The sequence below is a fragment of the Hoplias malabaricus genome, chromosome 9 (assembly GCF_029633855.1).
Source record: "Hoplias malabaricus isolate fHopMal1 chromosome 9, fHopMal1.hap1, whole genome shotgun sequence".
Taxonomy (NCBI): domain Eukaryota; kingdom Metazoa; phylum Chordata; class Actinopteri; order Characiformes; family Erythrinidae; genus Hoplias; species Hoplias malabaricus.
In genome coordinates, this window is record NC_089808.1 from 6,390,368 (window position 1) to 6,409,451 (window position 19,084).

General features: G+C 38.8%; 2 protein-coding genes across 2 annotated transcripts in view; one reads left to right on the forward strand and one right to left on the reverse strand.

Annotated features, from left to right (window-relative positions):
- LOC136707268 (basement membrane-specific heparan sulfate proteoglycan core protein-like) overlaps window positions 1-19,084 on the reverse strand; it is a 160,456-nt gene that overhangs the window by 104,776 nt on the left and 36,596 nt on the right. The window lies entirely within an intron of this gene.
- On the forward strand, window positions 1,495-16,250 carry LOC136706743 (Fc receptor-like protein 5; the record flags this gene model as incomplete). The annotated part of the gene is made up of 8 exons (XM_066680357.1): window positions 1,495-1,591; window positions 6,171-6,461; window positions 8,173-8,466; window positions 10,318-10,593; window positions 12,725-12,991; window positions 14,454-14,702; window positions 14,797-14,898; window positions 16,103-16,250. Coding segments are annotated over 8 exons (1,632 nt in total), but the record flags the coding sequence as incomplete, so codon positions are not given.

The window sequence follows — 19,084 nt, forward strand, 5'->3', positions numbered from 1 at the left end:
ACAGAGTTTTATAAATAAGGCCCCAGGTGTAAATCTTTTTGTACCTACAAAACATTTACATTTTTTATATCAAATCATGTACCTCCAGATTTTTAATTTGAATAAAATGTCCTCAAATTTTATATCTGGCTATAGTTTATTTTATTTCATGCTACCATGTGACAAAAAAGTAAATTCAAAGTGTAATTTTTCAGTGAATAAACACTTTAATGAATCAGGATATTTATGAAAAAGTGTTTTACAAATTATTTTAATGATTCATTTCAACAACTCATTCAACAAACTGCAAGACAGAATAAGTGACTTTGACACTGAGCAAACATTTCACACTGATGAGTTTATCATTTTACATGTGTAAAAATCTTACTGCAGAATTATGAACAGAATTGAGTCCAAGGGCCTAAGAGACTCAGCCGAGGTGTGTTTATACAAAATGTAACTAAAACTGAAAGGAAATTTGTCTCAGTAATAACTCAATGCAGATGGAAAACTGTTTTATTATAAACATATTTTATTTTTACCTTTTACCTTTTATTCACAAGAATATTTACATGATATTTGAAAGTAATCTTCTCATCAGTTAAATTTCCTGTATGTTCATACTCTGTGGCTCTTTTTTCTATTTGCACTGATGTCAGGGATGACAAGGTTACCATTGTCATTTTTCATGGCTCTGGTAAATAACATGAATACAGTTTAATCTACATTAAGATGTAATATGTATTTATTGAGTGCAACGTGTGAATCAGGAAAGCAGTGCTGAATGGATTTCACAACAGAATGAACACTACCTGTAGAACATTCATTCATTCATTCACTGTCTGTAAGACCTTATCCAGTTCAGGGTCATGGTGGGTCCGGAGCCTACCCAAAATCATTGGGCTGAAGGCAGGAACACATCCTGGAGGGGGCGCCAGTCCTTCACAGGGCAACTCTCTCTCTTTCTCTCTCTCTCTCACACACACACATATACACACACACACCTATGGACACTTTTGAGTTGCCAATCCACCTACCACCGTGGGTTTTTGGACCATGGGAGTAAACCGGAGCACGGCCATGCACCGAACATGGCCTTAAAAATAGTCCACCTTACTTGCTTGGATATTCAGTTATGTCATTTCCCCTTTCATTTTTTTAAATGGCCACTGAGATACTGAGATAATCAGTGGATTATAGGAGAGACTGTGATCATCTCTTCAGTGTTCATTAACCTCAGTGTCACAGCAATGTAGATTTTTCCTTTGTGTTATTCATTAATGGAGCTGTCTCTAAATCCTCTGTTATCTTCTTCCTGTAGCTCCACCCACTCCTTCACTGACTGTAGAACCAGAGGGAGATGTGTTCAGTGGAGGCTCAGTCACTCTGAAGTGTGAGATTAAGAGTGATCTTAGATGGACATATTATTGGGAGAAGAGGAATACATGGAGTTCGTGGAGTGAAGTGCCTCAGTCTTGGTCTTACCCTGTAAACACAGACACTCTCACTATAAGATCTGTCGCAGACAGAGATCAGTACCGATGCAGAGGGTTGAATTCTGACAGACAGATATGGTCACAGGGCAGTAAAACCTTTACTCTCACTGTGAAGGGTGAGTGCTTTAACAGTTCTTTTTTTAAAGCATTTTCATGTTTACAGCAGCAGTTCTATGAGTTCTGTCTATTAATGTTTCCATTAAAAATCTGAAGAGGTTTAGTGATTTTCTTTAGTGACACTTTCAGCATTTGTTTCAGTAACAAAATAATTAAGAAACAGCACAAATGCTCTGCTATTCCTATGAATATCCCATAATACTTTACATTTAGGGCCTGTGCTGGTGAACTCTGCAGTTTCAGGATGAACAGCTATTGTATGTCATATATAATTATGAAGTATTAAATGAACTAATGAACATGCCACAAATTCAGAGGGGGGCCAGTCCTTCACAGTGCGACACACACACACACACTCACACCTACGGACACTTTTGAGTCATCAATCCACCTTTTGGACCTTGAGAGGAAATCGGAGCACCCGGAGGAAACCCACGCAGACACAAGGAGAACACACCACACTCCTCACAGACAGTCACCCGGAGGAAACCCACGCGGACACAAGGAGAACACACCAAACTCCTCACAGTCACCCGGAGGAAACCCACGCAGACACAGGGAGAACACACCACACTCCTCACAGACAGTCACCCGGAGGAAACCCACGCAGACACAAGGAGAACACACCAAACTCCTCACAGACAGTCACCCGGAGGAAACCCACGCAGACACAAGGAGAACACACCAAACTCCTCACAGACAGTCACCCGGAGGAAACCCACGCGGACACAAGGAGAACACACCAATATATATAAAAAGCCTCTAGATTTCGGTGTGTAATTTCAGGCAGATAATGAGGAAAAAAATGCCTGGAGTGTAAAGAGAGGATAGTAGCTGGTCTTGTAATATCATTGAATCAGATTGAATCTCCTACAATTAACTCACCTGGTGGGAGACACTGTGGTAAAACTGTAGAGAATCTGGTCAGATGCAGAGGGGACGCTGGGGAGTGAGCTCTGAGTGAGAAATTCAAAGACTGGATCCTGAACATTAGCACAAAACACTGCTCATTTTCCTGCTGTGTTTTAATAACTGCTAATTAATATCTAACAAAAATTTTTTTTTTGCTTTTTTAAAAAGAAATTTAAACAAATTCAGGCAGTCTTAAAAATATGGTTCTAGAAGGGTGTTTTATTCAAGGAAATTTTTCTCTATACAACCCCTGACTAAAGTATGAAATCACTTCGGAGGATGTTCTTTAAATTGTTTGATTTTGTAGAAATATCACAGAGACATGCCACAAAATTCATCAACCATCAATTCATCAAAAATCAACCAAACAATAAAAAGAGAAATATATTTGCTGCAGCCAGTCACAATTGTTTTTTTTTTTTAGATCAAGCAAAGGAAAAAATATGGAATCACTCAATTCTGAGAATAATATTATGGAATCAGTCTGTAATTTGCCGTTCTAAAACAAAATCCTGCATCAGATTCAATCTGCTAATTAGTCTTCATTTAAAGAAAGGATTCTAACTTCTTTAAGAAGGAAAATCATCACTGAATGTTGCAAAAGATGCTGGTTGTTTATGGAGAGAGATTAGTCTCAAAATACTTTACAAATGTGTAAACGTTAATCCACAAATTAAACACAAGTCACAAATATGTTTCACTGTTCACAAATGAACACATCACTCTGTGTCTCACAGTCTGCAGTTTGTACAAATACAGCTACATTCAGAAATACATGTTTTTGTTTTTCATAGATATATCACAATTTTATGCGAAAATAAATACATTTGTTTAAATTTAGATTGTAAATATTTGTAAAGTCAAAGTCTCTAATTTAAAATTTATTTGTAAATTGTTGAATCTGCGTTTGTGGATCAAGTCACTCACGTGTTTTCCGTGACATGCATTTGTTCATTTCCCCTTGCGGAGACTTTCCTTTCGCATTTCACCCAATCGAACAAAATGATGCCCAAATTCGAACAATTCGACTGATACGGGACGCGATGTGTTTCGTATTTTTTGATTGGACTGTTAAAACGGGTGGTTTGTTTCAGACAGACACCCTCAGCCCGAGGGCGGGTACCCCATGGCTCCTAAACAGAACATGCGCTTCTCATTGGTCATCACTTTTATTGAGCCAATACGCAGCCAGAATTATCTGTCCGTCATTTACTGCGGGAGCCAATGGAGTCACATTCCCTCCTACAAGGGGTTGTTTTGCTGCATCCTGGCAGCAACATGTCAGTCCTGTAACACTGGGGAAAACAACAGTGCCATCTAGCGGCAGTTGTTCGCCTGCTGGCCACATTTGTGGATCAGGCTGCATTTGTATTTGGAGCGGGTGAAATGCGAAAGGAAAGTCTCAAAATCCAAAAACCTGCGAGAGGAAATGAACAAATGTACGGAAAAATAACAAATCACGGAAAACACGTGAGTGACTTGATCCATAAATGCACATTCAACAATTTCCAAATAAATTTTAAATTCAAGAATTTGACTTTACATATATTTGCAATGCAAATTTAAACAAATGTATTTATTTTTGCATAAAAGTATGATATTTTTATGAAAAATAAAAACATGTATTTATGAATGTAGCTGTATTTGTACAAATTGCAGACTGAGACACACAGATTGGAATGTGTTCATTTGTGAACAGTATTTGTGACTCGTGTTTATTTTGTGGATTAACGTTCATTTGTAAAGTATTTTGAGACTAATCTCTCTCCATAGTTGTTCCCAGTCAGCTGTGTCTAAAATCTGCACCAAGTACAAACAAAATGTGAAGGTTGTAAAAAAGGAAGCGTACTGGTAGACCAAGGCAGACATCAAAGCATCAAGATAGAAAACTTTAAGCAGTATGTCTTGAAAACAAGAAATGCACAACAAAACAATAAGAAACACGTGGTCGTAAACTGGAGTCAATGACTGTAAGAAATCACCTAAAAAGCAATGGGGTTTACATACAGACAAGCCTAAAGAAAGCCATCATTAACACATAAACAGGAAAGAAAAGGTTACAGTGGGCTAAAGAAAAGCAGTCATGGACTGTGGGTGACTGGATGGAAGTGATCTTCAGTGATAAATCACAAATCTGCATTGAACAATGTGATGATGCTGGAACTTTTGTTTGGTCCCAGTCCAGTGAAATTTATGAAGATGCCTGAAGAAAACATGTACATTTCCACAGTCATTGATGATATGACCTGCATGTCAGGTAAAGGCATGGGGATGATGGCAGTCACTGCATCTTTAATAAATACCAAAATCTATGTTAAAGTTTTGGACACTTATTCCATCAGCTGAAAGGATGTTTGGTGACGATGACTTCATTTTTCAAGATGATAATGCCTCTGGCCATAGGACAAAAGACATGACAACTTTCCTTCAAAAAAGACATCTAATATCAATGGCATGGCCTGCGAATAGTCTGGATCTCAACCCAGGCTCCAACCTGCAAAGCTGATCTGGCAACAGCAATAAAAGGCAGACAGAGCTGGATTGGTGAAGAATACTGTTTGACATTAGTTAATTCCATGTCTGAGAGAATTCAAGCTGTTATAAAATCCAGCGCTGGTGCAACCAAGTACTGATGTGTTTTTCTCACGATTCCATAATCATTTCCTCAGAACTAAGTGATTCCATATTTGTTCCTCTGTGTGATCTTAACCAAAAACAACTGTGACTGACTACAAAAATGCCAGAAATTTGGAATAGATAAAAAAAAAATTAAAAATACATATAATATATATTTTGTGTGTGTGTGTGTGTGTGTGTAGTTTTGTGGCCTGTCTATGGAAGCAAATCTGTCTCATCAGACTTTCAAATATTACCACCTCTTTGCACTGAAATTATGCACATGAATATAATTGCTCTTGAATTGAACTCGTGAATTTTCAAGAACACGTTTTCACTCTTATTACACAAGGTTAATAAATTCAGATAAAAAAAAATTCAAGCTTAAAAAAATTAAACAATATATTTTGAAGTTGCTCAAATTCGATAGACCAAATTCAGATGCCAAAATACAAGTTAAAAAATTCAGATACACATCCGGGATACAAAGGATAAGCAATTGATTCATTTGAATTTTCTGTTCCACCTTAAATGGTGCAGTAGTTGCATTCTGTTGCCGCTAGATGGCAACATACGAACACAACTTCCATACAATGGAAAAACTACACATTTATCTTCCTTCCGCGGATATCTTTATTTTTAAAGTTTGTCAAAAATCTGAAAGGCTCACTAAAGACACAATATAACAGACTATTGATATCCTGAAGATGAAGAAATTTTACTGTGGAATTTTTATATACATATGGACACAGCTTCCAGTGAACTACTGTAATACTGCACTGACTCCAGTGATGTGTAGAGACTGTAGGAGTGTAAAACTCCAGTGTACTGGCCTCATAGTTTCAGTATGGAATTAAAGTGCATTCACCACAGGGAGACCAAAAACCACGGTGTTTATTAACTCTACTGAGATAAACAGGTGTTTATAGGACTGACTGTGATCATGTCTTCAGTGTTCACTAACCTCAGTGTCACAGCAATGTAGATTTTTCCTTTGTGTTATTCATTAATGGAGCTGTCTCTAAATCCTCTGTTATCTTCTTCCTGTAGATCCTCCCACTCCTTCACTGACTATAGAACCAGAGGGAGATGTGTTCAGTGGAGACTCTGTCACTCTGAAGTGTGAGATTAAGAGTGATCTTAGATGGACATATTATTGGGAGAAGTGGAATACACGGAGTTGGTGGAGTGAAGTGTCTCAGTCTGGGTCTTACACTGTAAACACAGACACTCTCACTATAAGATCTATCACAGACAGAGATCAGTACCGATGCAGAGGGTGGAATTCTGACAGATCACTATCATCATATTACAGTAACACCTTTACTCTCACTGTGAAGGGTGAGTGCTTTAACAGTTTTTTTTAAAGCATTTTCATGTTTACAGCAGCAGTTCTAAGAGTTCTGTCTATTAATGTTTGCATTAAAAATCTGAAAAAATGATTAATATCTCTTAATACTTTACATTTAGTTCTGACTGATCAATGGTAAACTCTGCAGTTTCAGGATGAACAACTATTGTACGTCATATATAATTATGAAGTATTAAATAAACTAATGAACACAGCATGAATTAAACTTCAGCGTTCCTTACATTTTCCTTTTTTATGAACTGTATCCACCCACAATCCAAAAACACATGTTAGTGGAGGGATTGGCTGTGCGGCATTGTCCACCGGTGTGAATGTGTGAGTGTGTGATGCCCAGCGATGGACTGACACCCTGCAGTAATTTCCCCAACAGAATTGTGATGGCCTTTAATGCATTGCCACCTGGTGCCCAAAGATCACAGCCATCATTACTGAAAGGCTTTCAGGCTTGTCCCTTGCACAGAGATTTTAATTCAATACGCTGTACATTCTGTGGATTCTCTGAATTGTTTAGTCATATTATGCGCTGTAGCTGATGGAATCCCTAGACTAGATTTGAAGCTGTGTAAAAGAGAGACAGACTTGTTTAGACCTGTTTAGACCACTGAGTTTTCAGTACAGAGTAAAATATAATATCCACTAAAACTGTGCCAAAATGATTTTCTGGGTGTATTCCATCATTCCTAAAAAAAAAAACTCATTTAAAATATTCTGCATGAAGAGCACAGTTCTGGAGCCAGCTGTGCAGACTCAAAAGGCAGCTAAGAGCCCAAGTTCACTTCCAAAAGGTGGAATAGGACCAGAATTCACTAAACAGGTTTTACACAGAATTGAGCTCAGCTGAACAGCTTGTTAAATCCTGACACTTTACAATAAAAACTGAGCAGAACAGAACCATTCCACGCAACATTCGATCCACACACACACACACACTGGTGAGAAGTAGCAACCAAACGCACACAGTGTCCTCTCAGCCAGTAACGACTGTCCACCTGGAGGACTGCATCAGCCACTAGGGGGTTCCCCCACGATAGAGTGCCAATCCATATCTGGGCATACACACACACAATCACACACACAGACATTCATTCACACACACACACATTCATTCACACACACCAGGACAGTGTTTTTGAGTAGCCAATTCATATAACCTCCATGTTTATGGTCTCTGGAAGGAAACCGGAGACCCCTGAGGAAATACTCACACACACACACACACACACACGGGAAGAACATGGAAACTAAATGTCAGCAAGTTTGATTCCTGAAAGACAGTGGACAGCAGCTTGTCTTCTAATATTTCTGTAGACTGAATCTCCCACTATTAACTCAGCTGGTGTGAGACACTGCAGTAAAACTCTGTGGAGGATCTGTCCAGATGAATATGGAGGAAAGGTTGTTGTAGGGACATTCAGAGAGAGCAGATACTGCAGAAAGTACTGCTCACTGTGTGATATTTCATAGACGTGGTGTTTAAAGAACACAGTATGTTACTAAAATGAGAGGCAAAAACTGAGTTGTGTATTAACTCCATTGAGATAAACTGTGTTTAAAAGACTGACACTGTGTGGTCATCTCTTCAGTGTTCATTAACCTCAGTGTCACAACTATACAGAGTTTTAATGTGTGTTTTTTCTTAATGGAACTGTCTCTAAATCCTCTGTTCTCTTCTCCCTGTAGCTCTACCCACTCCTTCACTGACTGTGGAACCAGAGGGAGATGTGTTCAGGGGAGAGTCCGTCTCTCTGAAGTGTGAGATTAAGGGTTATAGTGGATGGACATATCAGTGGGAGAAGAGTAAAGGCAGTGGATGGACTACAGTGTCTCAGTCTGAGTATTACACTGTAAACACAGACACTCTCACCATCGGAGAAGATTATGTCTCTAATAGAGATCAGTACCGATGTAGAGGACAGAAAACTGGCAGATCACTATCATCATATTATAGTGAACCTTTTACTTTCACTGTGAAGGGTGAGTGCTTTAACACTTTGTGTTTTCCTCTTTACCACAGCAGTACCGTATTTTCCGCACTATAAGGCGCACCTAAAAAACTCAAATTATCTCAAAAGCCGACAGTGCGTCTTATAATCCGGTGCGCCTTATATATGGACCAATATTGAGCCAGGTCTCGCAACTACGGTAAATAGCCGCCTACTTCATTTTCTTCCGCGCGCTGTGCATGCTGGGTATATACCGATATATATATTTCATTTCCATTTGTTTTTTATGTAAAGACCCCAAAATGGCTCCTATTAAGAGACACGCATATGACGCAGAGTTTAAACTCAAGGCGATCAGTCACACAGAAGAACACGGGAATAGAGGAATAACTTAGTAAAGTGAGCTTTACGTGTTTATTTTGTGTGTTGTGTGATTTTAACGTTTGAGCAACGTTGAGTTATTGATATATTGTTATCGCTTTGCACTATTTCGAGTGTTACTATATTGTGATTATTATTATTATTGAATCGAGGAAAAGTCCCCCCCCCCCACTATGTGGGGTATATTGACATTGCACTACATGTTTTACCTTAAACTACGCTGGGTTGTAATCTATTAATAAAGTTGAACTGACCTATCTGACTGTTTTGTTGACATTCCCTTTAGCGCAGCTCCATCTAATTGATGCATAACGTAACCCCCAGCCTCTACTGTAGCGTCTATTGTATGCGCCTTATAATCCGGTGCGCCTTGTATATGGACAAAGTTTTAAAATAGGTCATTCAATGAAGGTGCGCCTTATAATCCGGTGCGCCTTATAGTGCGGAAAATACGGTACATTCTATATATTCTATCTATAAATATTTAATAGTAAAGTGACGAACCTTCTCTTTACACTCACACCTTCAGTGTTTGTCTCAGCACAGGCTCCAGCAATATATCTTCACCACAATCATTTATAAATAACATACTGTAAATGCCTTGTTATTTGAATGAATATCACAGTAACACTTTATATTCACTAAATAAGTGCAGACTGACTAATGGTAAACACTGCATTTATCAGAGGGAAGAAATCTTAAGGTACATTTTATATTATGATGAACTGCTATTAAAAACTGCATTAATCATTAAAAAATCAATCAGTTTATTATTTAATGATTAATTTAACCTTAAATTGTAACATCAGATTAATTCATTCATTAATAAACACTCAAATAAACATTTTATTTGTTTGTAAATTTGTTCCTTCATTATCAGATGTGATCATCTCTTCACTGTACACTTCATTATCACAGCTGTACAGATGTTTACGTTGTGCATTTTTCACTGAGGTCATAAGTGAATTGAACATGACCAGTCTCCTCCTTTCTGTAGAACCACTAGTTTTCCTTAATTATTCATTGATCACTCTATGACTATCATTTATTAATATGTTATTTAAGAATTTAAACATAACTCTGTGTTGTTGTTTTTTTTTATCATGATACATGAGAACTGCTGCCCTGAACATATCAGTGTTTACACTGATGAAACATTTCTGATCCATTAAAGCACCTGGAAACTAAATAACTGAGTTAGTAAAATAAAACACAGACATATATATGAGAGGGTAGCCTCCACGACCAGGACTGGGAACACATGCCTTAATGAAACTGATTCTAAACATTAATGAAAATACTGTATAAACTATAAAGTAAATAATATTCATTAGAAATAACGGAGAGGTTTTATTTTTAAATTATTTTACAGTATACCCATATATTGAACTGTCCTTATGTGATTGTCTCAATGCCACTGAATAATAGAAATGTTTGGCAGATCATTTGAAGAGTTTTAGGTTGGATGCTTACTTTGTGTGTGCTTTATCTTCATCAACAGAAAAACCTAAACCTGAACTCACATCAAGCCGTAAAGGACCTGCAGTGAGAGGACAGTCAGTGGTTCTGTTCTGTGAGCTGGATCAGTCTGCTGGGTGGACGTTTTACTGGTCCAAACACACACATAACCCTGAGAATGAGACCTGCACTGAAACACACTCCTACACCATCAGCTCAGTCAGTGACTCTGATGGAGGACAGTACTGGTGCAAAGCTGGGAGAGGAAACCCACTCTACTTCACCCACTACAGTGATGCACTCTGGGTAAACGTTACTGGTGAGTCACACACGGTCTGATAAGACAGTGACACTGACCGTATAGTAGTACCATATTGTTACATGATGGGGCGTAGTGTCGCAGTTACACAGCCGCAGTTACATTTGGACTTGTGAAGACAGTGAAGAAAAAAGCAACGGATATGAAGCAGACCACAGAAACAGAGGAGCTGCTGTCTGAACACAAACACACAACAACCTTTCTAATATTTATAATATATTGACATATATTTTGAAGTATTTTCCATTTTATCGCCTACTAGTAAAATATTTCTCAAGCTTCTGTGCTGATACGTGCATTGTCCTGTCACAGGTTCATTCAAAGTCTTTATTTTTTTGTAATGTACAACCCACGTTTTAAAAAAGTTGGGACACTGTAAAATATACATAAATGTAAATAAAAACAGAATGCAATTATTTGCTAATCTTACAGACCCATATTTAATTCACAATAGAACATAGAACACAAGTGACACATTTTACCATTTCATGAAATGTATTAACTCATTTAGAACTTGATGGCAGCAGCAAAATAAAGAATTGGGTACAGGGTCATGTCAGCCACTGTGTAGTATCCCCTCTTCTTTTAACCTCAACAGTCTGTATAAATCTGAGAAGTGAGGACATCAGTTGTTGGAGTTTTGGCAGAGACTGCTCCCTGGGAGCCGAGATGGTTGGCAGCCCCTTGCTCCGACTGTGTGTGTGTTCCCTGCCCCTAGCGTGTGTTTGTGTGTTCACTACCACAGATGTATCAAATGCAGAGAAGTAATTTCCCTGTGGGGATCAATAAAGGTGTTTCTTCTTCTTTTTCTAAATGTTGTCCCATTCTCAGGTTTCCTCGCAGAGTCCAAAAACACACGTTGGTAGGTGGAATGGCTACTCAAACTTGTCCATAGGTGTGAGTGTGTGCATGAATGTGTGAGTGTGTGTTGCCCGGCAAAGGACTGGTGCCCCCTCCAGGGTGTGCTGCCACTTTGCACCCAGTGATTATGGGTTAGGCTCTGGACCCACTGGGACTCTTCTTTTGTGAAGCCATGTTGTTGTGATGGATGCAGCATGTGGTTTATCATTGTCTTGCTGAAATATACAAGGCCTTCTCTGAAAGAGACGTTGTCTGGATGGGAGCATGTGTTGTTCTAAAACCTCTCTACACTGTTCAGCACTGATAGTGCCTTTCCAGATGTGTAAGCTGCCCATGCCATAGGCAACAGTTCAACCCCAAACCATCAGAGATGCAGGCGTTTAAAATGTGTGCTGATAACTTGCTGGATGGTTCCTCTCTTATCAAGTCTGCAAGACACAGACTCCATTATTTCCAAAATGAATTTCAAATTTTGATTTCTCTGACCACAGGACTGTTTTCAAATTTGCCTCAGTCCATTTTAAACATGTTTGCTGGCTTCCCTGGGCCTATAGTGTTACTGGATCGTGTTCACCTATCACTGCTTTTTTGCATGATACAGATTTAACTCGCATTTGTGGATTGCACAGTGAACTGTGATTACAGACAGATTTCTGGAAGCGTTCCTAAGCCCATGCCATGATTTCCAGGACGAAATCAGATCTGTTTTTAATGCACTGCCTGAGGGCACAAAGATCACCAGCATTTACCATCATCTAGTATTTTGTGCCCCGTCCCAACTTTTCTGAGAGGTGTTGCTGCCATCAAGTTCTAAATGAGTGGATATTTTTCATGAAATAGTAAAATGTCTTTCAGCATCTGTGTTCTACTGTGAATGAGATACTATGAGATACGCAAGTCCATGCATTGTGATTTTATACAGCATCCTAATATTTTTGGAATTGGGGTTGTACATATCTGTGTTAATTTTAATGTGAAAATGGGGAGATTTGGGCTTTTTTAGTTTGGTGTCAATTTGGTGTCAACATTTTAAGGGCTTTTGGAAATGGCCTGTTGCTCTATTTATTTATGAAATCTACTTTTTTTTTTACCAATTTTTGTCTCATAAACATGGCGATGCCTCCCTAACAGCAACAAGTGATATAGATCCACTTACAATATCATTGACTCTGTCACCGATATTGTGCATGTATTTGATATGGTCTTAGTTCATTTGTACAGCATTTATCAAGAGTATGTTTAGCAGCTTGTTGTATCTTCACTTTTTCAGCAACGTCTCAAGGTGTTTCTCTGGTGGTCAGTCCCAACAGAACTCAACACTTTAGTACTGACTCTCTCTCACTGAGCTGTGAGGGACAGAGGGACTCTACTGGATGGAGAGTGAGACGACACACACACAGTGAGAAGGTGTCAGATTGTTCATCAATTACAGGATCTACCTGCAACATCAGCTCCCTCTCCTCATCCCACACTGGAGTGTACTGGTGTGAGTCTGAATCTGGAGCAGGCAGTGAACCTATCAACATCACAGTGCACAGTGAGTCTAATTTATTCTTACTACTAATAAGAGTCCAATATCTAGTAAGATATTTTAATGAACATGACCAGTTAATTATATGCATATAATTATTATTATTATTTATTATTTTTATTATTATTTTTCTTTTTTTTATAATTTTCTTATTATTTATTATTCTGGGGGCGGCACAGTGGTGCAACATGTTGATGTAGCCACACAGCTCCAGGGTCCTGGGGTTGTGAGATCAAACCCTGCCTTTGGGTCACTGCCTGAAATGTTTGGTGTGTTCTACACCTGTCAGCATAGGTTTCCTCCAGGTGCTTCTGTTTCCTCCCAAAGTCCAAACAAACATGATGTTTTTCATTCATTCATTATCTCTAAGTGCTTATTCATTCCAGGGTTGTGGTGGGTCCATTGCCCACCTGGAAATATTGGGCGCAAAGCAGGAATACACACACATACATACACACAAACACTCACACACACTTGGTCGCCAATCCACGTACCAACGTGTGTTTTTGGACCGTGGGAGGAAATCCATGCCGAGATGAGGAGAACACACCAACATCACAGACAGTCACCCGGAGCGGGACTTGAACCCACAACCTCATCCCTGGATCTGTGTGACTGCGACACTACCTGCTGCACCACTGTGCTGCCCAATACATGATGTGCTAAAGGGAATTAAGGGCACAAAAAAGAAAAAAAAAATGAGCAGAGATCTCAATTGAGATGGTTTCAAACTGGAGGAAGAGATTTCCAAAGTTTGAGGCCAGCAATGCTGAAAGATCTACCACCCATAGTAGAAAGTGTCAAGAGTTAGAAGATCAACAAGAGGGACAGTATGAAGGAATGAAATCAGAGAGATATGTAGGATCATTATTTTAAATGAAGTTTGCTTTTGATTTAACAAATCCATACAATCGAGAGATTATCTGGAAACAAACTTTGTTCTTCACACACGCTCAACACATCTACTACTTTTTAGAAAAGAAAATTGACTTGTACTGTATTTGTGTGTTTATATTTATTGTAATTATATATACTTTTATCCAAACACTAGGTTAGGAGATACATAACTTAAAATAATAATAATCTTAGGTGTCTATGAGATTCTACACTACTGTGGGTGGACTGGCTGTGTGAAGTTGTCCTAGTTGTGAGTGTGTGGTGCCTGCGATGGTGTTTTCCTGCCCTGTGCCCAGTGATTGTGGGCAGGCTCTGGATAAATCACAATGTTTAACAAGATGAAGTGGTTACAGAGGTAAATGGATGGATGAATAAATGAGTGAATGAAGGAATGAATGGATGAATTTTCATCCTATCCCAAAAGAACATATTCTGTGCTTTATTCCAGTGATCAAGGTCTCTGTGGTAAAAGGGGAAAAACTTCTTAAATCTACCATTTCTTTCACATTCCTTTCAACACATAATTTACCCCGAATATCTGCTCCAAATCACTCTTCAAATGTTCCTACAGATGGTTCTGTAATCATGGAGAGTCCTGTTCGTCCTGTGACTGAGGGAGACTCTCTGACTCTACGCTGTTTATATCGTGACCCAAAGCCCTCAGTCCTCACAGCTGATTTCTATAAAGATGGATCACTCCTCCAGACCCAGACTACAGCAGAGATGACCATCCACACTGTCTCACAGTCAGATGAAGGTCTCTACCACTGTAACAACTCACAGAAAGGAGAGTCACCAAAGAGCTGGGTCTCAGTCAGAGGTTTGTAGCTTTCAACATGAAACATTTTAATAAAATTACACTTTTACAGTCATCTATATTCACTGGTGCGTTTATTTCTGTGCATCTGATTCAGGAGCTTCGTTCTCAGTGTTGGGAGTGCTCAGTAGTGTAATGGCAGTGATCCCATATATAATGGTGTCCATCGTGCTGGGAGTCAAATGCTACAGAGCTCGAGGTATGAGCTCAGTCTTCTTGTAATCATGGGCAAACTGATTTCTTTTGGCATTTTAACTGAAAATGTCACTTATCGTCACTTCACTCACAATTTTGTGTAAAATCATATTGTGTATGTGTAATATCATTCTTCTGTTGTCACTGATTCACCTCCTAGATACACAGTATTATTCATAAAAATGACATATTTAGAGGATTGGCATACAACAGAAATTATAATCATAAATACAGCTTTATGAAGGAACATACTTTCAGTCTTAATAACTACATATAATAATTCTAAAAGTGTCAGGACCGGGCGGACTGACGAAGGCGGACGCACACGCTATAACACTATTTATACAAAAGACAACAGACAGACTTGGATAACTTGACATAAAACTTATATAAAGAATGGCAGAGAGACTTGGACATATAGAAAGAAGCAGACTAAACCTAGACAGAGGAAGCTAAACAGACAGAGAGATAATGAGACTAGCCTAGACATGGAGAGCTAAAGAGACAAACCTAGACATGGAGAGCTAAACAGAGACCCAGATTAGAGAGACAGATACAGAGGAACCTAAACTAGAGACAGATACAGAGAGACCTAGACTAAGTGACAGATACAGACAGACCAGTATAGGGAATTACTTGCTGACTAGAGACAGAGGGAAATACTGACAGACCAGAGACAGGGAAATGCTAACAGACAAACCAAACAAGTACACGAAGCACAAGGAAGAAACAGACAGACCAGACTGACATACAAAGGGAAGCAAATCAAAAAGTGAGGAACAGACTAGTGAAAGACAAGTGAACTTCCAACAAAGAAAAAATGCGACAAAGGAACTTAAATACACACAAGGACAGCTGAGACAGATAACGAGGGGGCAGGATTACAAATGAGACACAGATGGAAACACTGATGAGGAGGTGGAACTAAGACGTGACAAGGGCAGAGACATGAACCATAATAAACAGAACCATGTGCTCTTGCACATGGTGGGAAAACAGACACATGACAGGACCAGAGCATGACAAAAAGCAATGAAAAATATGAGAAATGTCCATACAGAAGTTTTTTAAAGAGATGTGGTCTATTGTTCAGTGTATGTATTAGATTTTATTATATCAAAAATGTGCGTGTATTATATATAGCTTAGGTTTGACTGTGTAGTAACACATTAAACTAATCCATTGTGGCCTTTTTGTGTATGTCACAGCTAAACCTGCAGATGAAGATGAAGATGAAGAAGTTGAAAACAACAGAACAGAGTAATCGGAGAAAACCCAGAACATATCTGAAAGTGTTGAAAGTTTTTTTCTTTTTTTATTATTTTTATTTTTGTACGCCACATTTATGAACTGGAATAGCCGGTTTCGTCATCTAGTGTCAGTGAGTGAAGTGAGTTATTAGAAATGAGTTATTATTTTTGATAAGATGATTAACTCAGGTTTTCTCCTTGCTTTGAGAAAGGTGTTTTTCTTGGTTTATTAATATGAAGTATGAAAGCTTTTTATATAATTAGATTATTTTTAAATATATTTTTTATCATTTAAATTTATTCTATTATTTTATATTCCTTTTATTACATTAAATTTTATTTGACTTATTATTTTAACCATTTATGTGCAGCACATGAACTTAGAATAAGGAAGATAACAAAAGCATATGCTCAGTATAATTAAATGTAATTATAATTAAGCAGTTACTAAAATTGTTTTTTTCCATAGAATAATTCGTTTTATTCTCAAATATACTTTGTTAAATGTTTACTTTTACTTTTTATTATTGTTTTTCTTTATTTCAAAGACATTTTATGTTTCTTATTTTGTGGTACATCTATTTTTTTTTTTTTTTTTACATTTCTTAGTCCTTTACTTTTTGGTGGCATGGAGACCCAGCCGGTAGTGTCACTGTCACACAGCTCCAAGGTCTTAGGTTTGTGTGTTTGGATGATTCTGAGAAGAGTTTTCTATGTTCTCCCTGTGTCGGTGTGGGTTTCCTCCAGGTGCTCTTGTTTACTTCCACAGTCTAAAAACACACATTGGTAGGTGGACTGCCACTCAAAAGTGTCCATAGGTCTGAGTGAATGTGTGAGTGCCCTGTGAGGAACTGGCAACCTGTCCAGGCACCCAGTGATTCTGGGTAGGGTCCGGAACCTCTGCAACACTGAACTGGATAAGAAATTACAGACAATAAATGATTTAATTTAACATTAACCATTATCTGTAATGATTTGGTTTCAAGAAAAATGCATTACAAAATATTCTTTTATTCATTCATTGTCTTATCCAGTTCAGGGTCACGGTGGGTTCGGAGCCTACCTGGAATCACTTGGCACAAGGCGGGAACACACTCTGGAGGTGTCCACAACACACATAAAGATTGTATTAGTAAACTCCCTGGTCCTACTCTCTGTGAGCCAGGATACATTCGGGCGACTCCTTCATTTACTGGTAAAAGCTCCAGCTGTATGGCTGCCAGCCTGGTACTTCAGAGTACCCCCAAACTCGCCTGGTACCGCTCACACTGTGCAGCTCCTGTAGGAAAGAAATATCACTTTTCAAGGGGGTTGGTTCCAGAGCCCACATTGTGTGTAGAGGTGAGTTGAACTATAACTAGTTGGTACCTCTCAAATTCCTGCACAAGTTCCAGATCCTTCCCCCACAGTGAGGCTACATCCCATGTCCCAAGAGTCAGTTTCCCAGTTTGTTGACAAGGTCCATGCCACCAGGGACCCCATCACCACCACCCTGTACTGCACTACACCCTTACCCTGGACCTTGGTGATGGTGGGTCCATATGTCCCTCCCATATTGCTTTTTTGGGATGAGCCCAACTGGGTTACATGGGCTGCCTTGCTCTAAGGGTAGGTCCCGGTGACCCACAGCTCCCAACAATATAGCCCTGGATGCTATTAAACCACACAAGCACTCCCACCATGACCCTTGACCAAGGCCCAAATCCAGAAAAGGTGTAACTTATTTTATGCACATTTTGTAATATTTCTTGTATTTCATTGGTTTATTCCACATTAAATTTTGGTGAAACTTTATTCCTTTGTTCTGTGTTCACTCAATTTGAGCAAAGTTACAATTCTGTATCTGAATCCAGAATAGATTATTTTTTATTTTAAGTTCTGGTCTGGTGTCTTGGGCACAAACTCAAGTTTCCCCTTTATGCAATGACTTCAAACATCTCATTGCTCCATGTTCCCATACATACAAACATATACACACAAATACCAACTGCATTCTGTTCTAACTGCAGCTGGTAGTGTATATAAGGCTGTCACACCTCTTTGTATTTCAGTAATTTTGTGACGTCCTAATATTTTGGTCAGAACATCTCCATCATCAGTTGGTCTTGTGGGGTGTTCCTCATATGCAATGGTTAGTATTTACCAAAAGTGGCTCAAGGAATGACAACCAGTCAACTACCGGGTCATAGGCAACCAAAGCTCACTGATGCACTTGGGGAGTAAAGACTACTCCATCTGGTCCAAACCCCCACAAGAGCTACTGTAGAACAGATTGATGAATAAGCTAATGCTGATTCTGAAAGAATGCTCTTGGAACACACAGTGGATCGCAGCTTGTACTACAGTGGCTTTAGGATCAGATCAAATGGGCTATTAATGCAGCTCCTGAAGTCAGTTTCTCTGCCACAGGAGGTAAGAAAATAATAATAAAAAAAGTAGTAATAATAATACTAACAAAAAAGGGGAAACGTAAGAGGAAGGTGAAATACAAAGTCAGATCCAAATCCACCGCCCTTGAATAAATACTGACACAACACAACCACTGCAAAACATTTAAACTCATTTTAACTGGTAAATCCCATGTGAATAGGGCTGGTTCCTCTAATGTTGGTGGTACATAAATTGAGCAGAGTTTTCTTGAAGGAGGCAGAGAATACTGGTGCATCTCAATAAATTAGAATATCATCAAAACGTTATATACAGTGGTGGGACAATGAAACTGAAACACCTGGTTTTAGACCACAATAATTTATTAGTATGGTGTTGGGCCTCCTTTTGCGGCTAATACAGTGTCAGTTCGTCTTGGGAATGGCATATACAAGTCCTGCACAGTGGTCAGAGGGATTTTAAGCCATTCTTCTTGCAGGATAGTGGCCAGGTCTCTACGTGATGCTGGTGGAGGAAAACGTTTCCTGACTCACTCCTCCAAAACACCCCAAA